The following is an 11311-nucleotide window of genomic DNA, read 5'->3' as shown; positions in this document are numbered from 1 at the left end:
ATAAATAAATCACAACTTATTGGGCCAATCAACACATCATTTAAAAACAAAAAGCAAAACACTGTTCAGTATCTCCTATTCTGTTGGACTAGCCAAACTGCAAGACTTGGATCTTCAAGCTCACTGCTCAATGTTGCAGCACATTTTCCGGCGCACAGGGCAACACCCAGAATGTCTATTCATGAGGGGCTCTGTGCCTCTCAAGCGGCTGTTACAGGCAGAGAGTCCCTATGTAAAAGTCCTAAATTGCAAATCCACGATCCTATTGGAGGAGGGTAAAATGTTACATATGTACAATATTCTCAAAAGACCTGTGGCAGTCCTCACTTTTTGCATGGGGATGCCGCATGTTCCTTTGGACACGTGGGGTGGGGAGGCGCTGCTGCCGGCATGCTTCACGTGTAGTTTCCACGGGTTCCAAACCACGCGGATGCCGTTCAGACGTTGCTGTGGGCGCCCCCGCCGTGGGCTTCCTCGCAATTCAGGGGCAGACAAGAGTTCCATTCAAGTACCAGGCGCGCAGCTCCCTTCCCACGTGCCGATTCTTAAAATGTCCTAGGCGATTCACGTTGTGGCTTTGCCCGCCTGCCCGGCCAAGGCCGGCTTCCCTCCTCGGCTTCACAAGTACCTTTCCAGGCCGGAGTGGAAATTGGGCTGCCTCATGTATGAGTTGTTGGCGGCGCCTCCGAACTGCCCGAGCCCGTTGAGCTGCGAGGCCGCCAGGCCCAAAAGCTGCTCGGCGTGATCGGCGCAAGAAGAAGCGGCGGGCCGCCCGGGCTGCAGGGCCAGCCTGTTGGGGGCGCCGTAGAGCTGCGCGCTGGGAGGCGAATAGGCGCCGGGCGGCAAGGCCAGGTGGGCGGGCGGCGAGGTCGAGTACGGGTAGGCCATGGCCGGGGGCTGCCGGCCCAGGAATCCGGGGCTGACCTGCTGCGTCTGGAAGCAGGCCTCGGCGTTGCTCCCGGGGCAGCTGCCCAGGTCCCCGGCGCCGTTGAGGCCCAAGGGGTGGTGAGCCAGCTCGGGCCCCACCGGGGAGCCTTGCAGGGCCGCCGCCGCCGCCGCGGCTGCTTGCTGCTGCTGCTGGGAGCTAATGAGGCTGTCGATGCTGAACATCCGCGGCGGCAGCGCCGGGGGCGCCCCCGGGTACTGCGGCAGGCCGGGCAGCTGCGCGCTGTAGGCGGCGCCGCCGCCGGGGGAGTAGAGGGCGCCCCCGCCGCCCGGGTAAGCGGCGCCTCCGGAGCCGCCGCAGCCGGGCCCCGCTCGGGCCACGGGGCCCGGGTTGGGGGTGAAGGCGCTGGCGCTGTGCACGTAGCCCGGGTAGGTGGTGAGGTCGGTGCGCTTGAAGCGCTTCCTACGCCGGAGGAAGGAGCCGTTGTCGAACATGTCCTCGGCGGCCGGGTCCAGCGTCCAGTAGTTGCCCTTGCCCGGGTGGCCCGGCTCGCGGGGGATCTTGACGAAGCAGTCGTTGAGGGTCAGGTTGTGGCGGATGGAGTTCTGCCACTTCTTGGGGTTCTCTCGGTAGAAAGGGAAGCGCTCCGTGATGAACTTGTAGATGCCGCCCAGCGTCAGCCGCCGATCGGGCGCGTTGGCGATGGCCATGGCGATCAGCGCGATGTAGGAATACGGCGGCTTGCCGCGCTGCACCGGGCGCTTCCTCCGACGGCCGCCGCCGCCTCCCGCACCACCACCTGCGCCGGGGCCAGGTGGCTGCTCCTCCACCGGCTGCTCCGCTGCTCTCTCTGCCGGGCTGCCTCTGGGCTCCGCTTTGATGAGCAGCGGTTCCACTTTGCAGCCCGACGGGGAGGCCCTCTGCAAAGTGGGGGAGCCCGGGCTAGCCCCCTGACTAGGCGAGTGGAGGGAGTCCGCTGTCATGGTGCATATACCCGAGAAAAAGGAGAAGCCGGCCAGGTTCATATACAAGGGAAGCTCCCGGGAGGGAAAGGCAGATGAAACAGCACAGCTCCCTCGGGGACCAGGTATTGGACGGGCAGGACCTGCTTTATATAGATCAGGCCTGGCGCCACCCTGGTGCGACCCCCTCAATGGCTCGGCTATTGCCCACCCACCTGAACGCTCCCCCTCCTCACTCGCATGCATTCTCTCTCTCCCTTCTCTCTCTCTCTCTCTCTCTCTCTCTCTCACACACACACACACACACAGCTGGCAGAAAACAGCGTTCCACAAGCCAGTGCCAGCATTTCGTATGTGAAAAACTAAACTGGGGTTCCTTTCTTCGTCTGCACCAGGTAGAGAGGAGGTAAAGGAGGATTTCGTTTCCAGCCCATGGTGTAGCGCGGTCCTATGCGTGCTAACTCAGAAGTGCGTCGCACCACGTTCAAGGGGACTTTTACTGCAAGTAAGCATGGCTGGATTACAGGATTGTAGCCTTAGCCTGTAGCAACTACGACGAGGGGATTTCTTTTCAGTAAGACGTTTGCGGACCGCACCGTCTCCTTTTCGGCTTGGAGACGGGCTGATACGTCGAAGAACTACTGGGAATTCCCCGTGGCGACTCCGGAACAGCAGCTGGCTCCTAAGGGCAAGACTGTCCCTGCACGTCAAGAGAATTTACTTGGAAGGAAGTGTGCTTTGCAGATGCTTTAGCCAACGGGATGTAGGAAGACAGACGCGTAGACTCGGCCGGCAAGTCCTTCCGCTGATGCTTCAGTTAAAAGAATGGAAGTTGCGCAAGGGGAGGGGGGCTGTCACAGTTCCCATTGAGATTTGCGCAGGAGAACTTCCTGGTGAATAATGCCAATGGGCAGAAACAAATCTCATGGGATTCGGTTGGATTCGCTTTTGTATTAGAGCCGGTTGCCAGGGGAGTTCTGGTTCTTCTCGTCCACACATTCAATTAGAGCGCATATATCATTCTTTTGCGATGTACATACGGACTTCTCTCACACACGCCAGAAATGTTTGAAGGATGAGATGGGAAAGGGTGACATTAATTATGATAAGCTTTTCTTAAGCAACACACGGAGATGTTCCAGCTGTCTCCAAATTACTTAGCACACCCTCTAACTCCTAGATCAAGGGACGGAGATCCTCCTTAAAACGAAAACAGAATGTATTCAACTCGACAGGCTTGCCAAGGGGATTCAAGCTAAGGGAGGGGCGTGGAGGAAAATAGGCAAAGGAAAACCGCGATTTTATTTTTTCCTATTGTGTTGGATTATGAACACGTTTTCAAACTTCTCTTATGCCATTCATGGGCTTCGTTTTCCTTTGTGTGTACAGCAGGGGTGTGCTCCTTTTCTCAGTGCTACACATTTAGGCAGGAGCTTCCTCCTTCCGACCCAAGTCCTCCCCACCTGATGTCCTCAGTTAGCAAGTACATGATACACCTGGCTGTAGTGTAGGGAATTCCGTGAATTCAAGGCACGCCTTCCTCTTTTTGCCCCTTCATATGGTGAAAGGAGAGGGTTGGGGGCATCGTCAGTAGCTGTTTTCACCGCATCAAAACTGGACTCGACTTTCCTGCTTATTTGAACTGGTTTGTTTGAACTGGTTGGAGATCATTATCTACTATCAGCTTCGTTTCCAATCTGCTCCATCACCCGCCCGGTTTTAACATGCATCCTCATGCTCTGACGTACTCAGTATCTTGCTCGCTATTATGCAACATCTTAGCTGGTCCCGATATGGGTGTTGGCCTAATGTGGATCTAGGTCATAGGAGCCAACTCATAGGGGCCGTGGGGGTTTCCGCCCCCACAATAAAATATTTGAGGGGGTCGGGCCCCCCAAAATTGATAGGCATTCCCATTCAAATGGGGTGTGTGCCCCGCGTTATGTGATCGGTTATGCGGAGCGGGGCTTACCTGGGCTCCCACAATATTTTATTCAAGTTGGCGCCTCTGATCTGGGCCCTCCAGCGCTCCCCGCGTCCAGCCCTCTCCCGTGGGCCAACGGAGGCTGCTTTCAATTTTTTATCTATAGGGAACCATTGCTTGGTCTTTGTCTAGTCTCTCCTGCCCTCTTGAGTTTCCCAAAACTGTCCGTACCAAATCAAATATCACAAAACTGATGTACATATGTCTAAAATTCTCTAACTAGAATTGACTTAATAGTCCTAAATTCCCAGCGGTATCTCGGTGCCTGTTGGAAGTACATCTCGGTCTTCTCAGCGATTCCTTTAGGATTGGGCTGTTCTGTGAATAGTCCAATCCCGACCTTGTGCGCTCGAAACCAAGCCCCACTTCTCCTTCCCCCCCGCCCTCACCCAGCGGGGCTTTCTTGCATGGAAATATGCTAAAATGGCCATCCTAGACCTATTTGTAATAGCACAAGGCTGCAATCAGAGAGCCACTTCTCTGGGATTTAAGCCCCATTTGATTCAACAGGTGACTTATTCTAGGACTGCGCAGTCAATTCCAGTGGATTCGCCTTATAGATACCTGCGTGCCATAGGGCTGCGCAGATTCTGTTTTACGACCCACTGGAGGTTTCCCTACTTCAGGGCTGCTCAAGTCAATTGGGAGCTGTCCAGAGGTGCGCAGTTCCCCTTCAGATCAAAGAGATTTTCTCAGGCGAGTTTCTTGCTGCTTACACACCGAGGTTGTAAATTCTGTGGACAAGCGTTCGAGAGCAATGCGACTTCTCATTTGCAACGCAAACTTGTAGTGCGAATCGAGGAGAACGCCATTTGAAACCGCTGGAATCCCATAGGATAGCAGCTTTAAGGGGCGGAATAGGTAACAGCCAGCTCCTCTGCGAAGCGCGAACAGCCAGTATTATAGCCAACACGAGACCGCGGAGAAACAAGAGGCGGGTGGGGAGGGGTGTCAGCAGGGAACCCCCAAGTTCAACATCAACATCGAAACAGTCCACGCGCAATAGTACCCCGAAAACGGGCTTGGCTGGCTAGTTAGAATCCAGAACAGAAACACTTCGCACAGCTGCGCTGCAACATATTGCTGCAGGTTAAGTGTAGTAGTTAGTGTGTCAGACTAGGACTTGAGAGAGGAGGGTTCAAATCTCCATTCCTCCATGAAGCTCACTGAGTGACCTTGGGCCAGTCCCCGCCTCTTAGTTTAACCGACCTCGCAGGGGTGTTGCGGGGATTAAATGAGGAGGGGGAGAAGGGCTCCTTGGAGAAAAAGGTGGGATACGAATGCAATAAATAATAAAATAAATCATCTACCTACGCACCTGCTTAGCTACCTTTTCTCAAAGCGTACAAAACACCTCCCACTGCTTCTTTAATGCTGGTTTACTTTTGTTATTAATTTTTTGCAAACGAGGGTGCTTAGTTAGGAAACACAGAGATACCCTGCACGGTGCAAAACTGAAATTACTTGGGAACTGTTTACTAAGTTAGTTCCGGGTCGGGGTAGGTAAGTGATGGTCATTTTACTGCTCTAGAGAAGAGAACCGCCGCCACCAGGCGCGCTTAAACCTGCCACACCACACTAAACACGTTCCTTTCAGAAGTAAAACACCGCGGATTTCAACTGAAATGACTCTCCGGAGCGTAATTTGCTGCTCGGGGTCCCCAATCCTAGACTGTAGCTGCAATCCTACTAGAGAAAGCCCCATGGAACCCAATGTGCAAGGTTCCTCTGTAATGCAAGGGCGCCTTTGAGCGGGTTTCGGATGCGCAGGTCCCTAAACTGCTGCTCCAATGAGAAACAAGACTTCGACCTGAGCGACAGTCCCCATACTGATCGGGGCGATTGTGGATTGGAGAAGGTCCTCGGCGCTGCAACTGTGACTGTAAGAAGCATCCAGGCTTCTTGAAGCTGCAACCGTGTGTAGACTTCCCTGTGAGTAAGCCCGCCGAATTCAGCGGGACTTCTTTCTGAAGAAACTACTTGGAGGCTGAGCTGCAGCACAGAGCGCTGCAATGCTGTTCAATGTCAGGAAACCAGGCGAGGGAACCCGGTCCCATTGCTCCTTCTTGAACCATTCCTCACTTTGCCAGTGGCGGGACTTCTGTGCAATATCATGAAAGCGGGCAGGGGCGCTAACGTGAATAAAATATTGGGGGAACCCAGGTAAGCCCCGCCCTGCGTAATCTATCACAAGACGCGGCATTTGCACACCATTTGAATGGCAATGCCCATCAACCTGCTGGGAGGCTGGCCCCTTCAAATATTTTAGGGGGGGGCGAAGGGACCTAAGCCCCTAGGAGTTGGTCCTATGAAAGAGGGAAAGGGACGATAGTTTAGATCAGGAGTGGGATTTATTTATTTATTTACTTTTTTGCAGCCGGAGAGACCCATTACTTTCTGGGCAGCACTTCTGGGGGACACGTGACGTCAGTGATTATGCCAGATGCAAAGGCATGTGGAGCAATGAATGTCAATATTACCTTTGTACAATAGGCTAGTAAGTTTCATACAGTGGTACCTCAGGTTAAGTACTTAATTCGTTCCGGAGGTCCGTTCTTAACCTGAAACTGTTCTTAACCTGAAGCACCACTTTAGCTAATGGGGCCTCCTGCCGCCACGCCACCGGAGCACGATTTCTGTTCTCATCCTGAAGCAAAGTTCTTAACCTGAAGCACTATTTCTGGGTTAGCGGAGTCTGTAACCAGAAGCGTATGTAACCTGAAGCGTATGTAACCCGAGGTACCACTGTACTCACGCTCGCGTCTCCATCGTCTGTGGCTCCAACAATGACCTTTTCGGGGATGGGCCAGTAGAACCATACGCACTACTCCAGATGTGACTGAGTGTATAACAGTGTTGTTGTGATAAATGCACTTTAATTTCAAATGAATCTCCGAAGTAATTCCGTTTCTCGTTTCTCACCCCATATTTGCCATCGTGCCAACTGCAGCAAACAGTTTCCGAAGTGATTGCCAGTTGGCAACCGCCTTTGCGCATCGCCTTCCACTTCCTCAGAGACGAGTTAGAAAGGAGCTCCTTCGGGGCATCCCGGCTGATATGCCTGAGCTGCGAGCACACATTTATTTTAGGACGTAAGAAAAAGCTTCCATTCAGCAGACGATTTTATTTAGACTTCCACTCATGCACAGAAAGCATGGCAATCGTAATGTAAGGCACCTGCTTTAACTTCCGCGTACGGGCGCGAAGCACAATCTGCAGCAGGGGTTGCCGACCCTCCCGAGTTTGCTGAACTACAACTCCCATCATTCCTGACCACTGACCATGCTGGCTGGGGCTGATAGGAGTTGTTTCGTTTCCAAGGCTATTCCAAGTCCTCAGGCCACAACAGCTGGCTTTCATCCAACAAAATAAGGACCAGATGCTTCTCTGGACTCATCCGCAGACCGAAATGCCTAACCGGTGGTATTCTAAGTCAAGGTGGATGCAAGCGATTTAATCTTCGAAATGCTGTGCAGAAGAGTCATAGGGTTGCAGCCAATGCTAGCCCTACTCAGAGTAGACCTGTTGAACATCACCAAGTTAAGGTCATTGATTTCAATGGGCCTACCCTGAACAAAACATAGTTGTCTAAAACCTAGACAGTAGATTGCTGATGTTTCCTTCCACTGCATTCCTTTGCAGACCAAGGCTCACTCAGGTGAAGCACAGAGTGGACCTGATGGTCGCAGACAACTATTGCTTCTTTGGCATGATCAGCACACATAGTGAGTAGTGAGTTTTTACCTCTGTTTGCCCTGATTTTCACCGCCACTTTCAGTTTCTTTGTCTGCTTCATTGCTCCCAGTTTCCTCCCCTCGTGGAAATGCAGAAGTCAAGGTGCAAGGGGAGGGAATAGACTCTGTTCAGATGGGAACATATTTGTAGATTTGGGCATGGTATGACCCTCCAGTTTTCTCAAGATTGGATGGGATGAAAAATATGATTTATAACTACTGTTTCTGCTGTTCAGGACTTTTAAGGTTACCTCTTTCTACTGCTGATCAGAGTACCTGTTCCTCCCTCCCTCCCTGCCAGAACCACCAGGGGAACAGGGTAGGGTCTTCATATGCCCGGTTGCTATCAGTTACTGAATTAAGACTCCTGCCAGCCAAAGGTCCTGACTGGGAAGGAATATATTCTAACACATGCAGGGTTATGGATGGAATGGGATGTCCATCTGCAAAATTCATATGCAATTTATTTCAACTGGTCTACTCTTTTTTCTATTGGGTTTTATAAACAAGAATAATGTTATACAAACAACTATACCAAGTTTTATCATGTCATTTGTATAACACACACACACACACACAAATATCAACTGGTCTGCTCTGAGTATGACTTTTTGAGAACATCTCCAAATGTTTTACAGTTCAGCAGCTAGACATATAAGAGACTGGTAGGCAGTCTAACCATTTGTAAATAGCACATTTTATAATTTTGCTTATTTGAAATAGTATATATAGCTCACACTTCAAAACCAAAACAGCATTCCAGAACAGGTTGACAATAAAACCAAAACAAAAGGAAAGAAACAGCAATAAAAGTGGGGGGCGGGGGGCGGGAATTCATCACAGAAAATTATTCATAATAACTCATCTAAAGGCATGGGTGCACAGGAGGGTTTTTAACTGGTGCTTGCCTGCTAGAGAAGGAGGGGGGCTGCACCCTTGGTGGGGGCCAAACTGACCAGCCCTGAGTGTAATTCTTTCAGTGCAGGTCTAATTTGTTCCTTAGAGGCTGTCTCACACCACAGACATGCCACTGAGTTCTGCACCAGCTGAAGCTCCCAGACCAGCCTCAGAGGCAGCCCCATAGCAACCTTACGAAGCAGATCACTCACTGCTGTTTCATAGATGGAAGCTGAAGTTGTTACATGGCTACAGTTGTGAGGAAGGGCTATCGTCCCAGGTTTGTTTGTTTTTCATATAAAGCTTCTAGGTTCAGCACCTGGCATCTTCAAGTAGGGCCAGGAAGGTCTCCTTTTTAAAACCTTGGAGAGCTGCTGCCAAGTGTATAGGAGCATAGGAGGCTGCCTGATATTTAGCCAGATCTTTGGTCCAGCCAATTCTGTATTGTCTACACTGACTGGCACAGCCTCCTCAGAATTTCAGGCTGGGATTTCTCTACCCAGCCCTACCAGGAAATGCCAGGGATTATATCCAGGACTTCCTGCAAGCAAGGCAGATGCTTTGCCCAGTGTACCTAGATGGACCAAGGTTTGACTTAAAAAGGTAAAGGTAAAAGACCCCTGACAGTTAAGTCCAGTCGCGATTGGCTCTGGTTGCGGCACTCATCTCACTTTACTGGCTGAGGGAGCTGATGTTTGTCCGCAGACAGTTTTTCCTAAGGACCAGGGAGCAGAACTCAGGTCTTTAAGAATCCTAGGTCACTTTCATTTTTAGTGGATTGATTGGCATATGCACATTACAGCATGGCCTCCTGATGATGCCAACACTCACGTTTCTGGGCAGTTAGGCTGCTAATTAAGATATCCTCCATTGTCATCTTGGTCCTCCTTGTCTTAGTTCTTTGTCTAATTGTCTTGACAGTAGCGATATAGTTCATTTGTAACAAGATGGGCTCTTCCTGCCCCCAAGGCTGTGAAAATCTGTGTGTCAAGGTGCATTTCCTTCCCCGTCTCAAATCTTAAATGCAGTAAGCCTGCAGCAAGTATTTTGAAGCTTGTATTGACATTGCTCAATGGTTTAGAAACCAAGATCCCAAAGCCCACCTATCTGGCTAGGTGTCTCTGTTGCTCTGTTTCCAATTGCGGACAAACAAAAACTGCAGGGGGAAGTTCGTTTGCATTAAACAAAATCCCCAAGAGAAGACTGGGAGTTGCACTGCTTTGCAGTAGATAGACAGAGCTGTTAAAATAATACTGATGGGAAGATGGAACGCTTCCAAATTCATTTACTGCTCTGTAGAACAGTGATTGGCAAACGAGGATCTCTAGGATTTCATGGAGTCTGTTCCACAAAAACTTATGCTGTGATATATTTGTTGGTCTTTAAGGTGCCACAAGACACACTATTCTATTCAGGATCTTCCACAGAGCTCCACCCTATGGAGTGACAGAGGGGTACATCCTTCCAACTTTAATCATTTTAGCTTAAGGTTACCAGATTTTTCGCAATGAATCTGGGCACACTTTTCAACTTCCTACTAAATAGATGGATTTCATCAGGGGACTGATTAAATCCGGGGACTGTCCCCGGGAAATGGGGACGTCTGGTAACCTTAATTCAGGTCCTCATTTTGGGCAGCTGACAATAGCCCCAAAGGAGTCTGGTGGAAATTACAGGGACTGCCTGTCCCTGGCAACGTGGATTAAAAATGAACCTACTCATTTTGCACTGGAAGTCTGCTAATCTGTGCAATTCATCAGTATTCAGCATTGATATGTAAACTGGACAGGGTGCCCTTTAGTTTTTACCAAACTCACAACTGATAGCATTGTTGAATTCTGAATTTCCTTAACAGGTAGCATGAAAATTGCCTTAACTTTGTGCCTTAAGTTGCCTGACCTTTTGGTAATATTTTTTTCTAGACAGCAAGTACACAAGTGTAACTTAAAGGGAGGCAATTAAGTACAAATAATAAATAATAATAAAAAGGTAAAGGTAAAGGTACCCCTGCCCGTACGGGCCAGTCTTGACAGACTCTGGGGTTGTGCGCCCATCTCACTTAAGAGGCCAGGGGCCAGCGCTGTCCGGAGACACTTCCGGGTCACGTGGCCAGCGTGACATCGCTGCTCTGGCGAGCCAGAGCCGCACACGGAAATGCCGTTTACCTTCCCGCTGGTAAGCGGTCCCTATTTATCTACTTGCACCCGGAGGTGCTTTCGAACTGCTAGGTTGGCAGGCACTGGGACCGAGCAGCGGGAGCGCACCCCGCCGCAGGGATTCGAACCGCCGACCTTTCGATCGGCAAGCCCTAGGTGCTGAGGCTTTAACCCACAGCGCCACCTGCGTCCCTATAAATAATAATACTTAAGTGCAAACTTAAACTGTTAATAATTTTCTGACTATGCATCCAATTTCATGTAAAGTATTATGGTACCCTGCACTGGGACAAGACATCAGTTCATATTTCATTTCTCTGCTTTCACTCTATCCCACTCTATCCACAGTTGCCCATTCTACTCTCCAATTTCCCCCCCTGTTGCAGACAATTCTCACTTTTCTCCTCTAACTCTTCTCAATAACTACCTTAGATAACAGGTCCATCCCCTTTCGGGTGTTGTATTGGCTCTTTCAACACCTTTGCACCAGTATCACTGCAGCTTACCTGGACAGAGGTGGGGTGGGGCAGGGTAGGAGTGAGTTCAGGGCTGTGCAGATTGGTTCTGCCGTGAATCTGTTGGTGAGGATAGTGGGGTGCCACAGGTTGTATGATTCTTAGGCACAGCTTCACCCTTCAAATAGGCAGCCAATTCATACTTCACAGGCTTGTGTCATTGGACCACAGTATTTT

At 50.5% G+C, this 11311-nt stretch overlaps 1 protein-coding gene across 1 annotated transcript; it reads right to left on the bottom strand.

The window, feature by feature from the left end:
* Positions 1 to 618: 618 nt before the first annotated feature.
* Positions 619 to 1911, bottom strand: FOXE3 (forkhead box E3; the record flags this gene model as incomplete). The annotated part of the gene is made up of 1 exon (XM_079980705.1): positions 619 to 1911. One exon carries the CDS (start codon positions 1909 to 1911, stop codon positions 619 to 621), a length of 1293 nt encoding a protein of 430 aa, XP_079836831.1.
* Between the last annotated feature and the right edge of the window lie 9400 nt (positions 1912 to 11311).

This window comes from Podarcis cretensis, assembly GCF_951804945.1.
Source record: "Podarcis cretensis genome assembly, chromosome: 6".
Taxonomy (NCBI): Eukaryota; Metazoa; Chordata; class Lepidosauria; order Squamata; family Lacertidae; genus Podarcis; species Podarcis cretensis.
The sequence above is the reverse complement of the archived record's forward strand: the minus strand, read 5'-3'. Positions and strand labels throughout refer to the sequence as shown.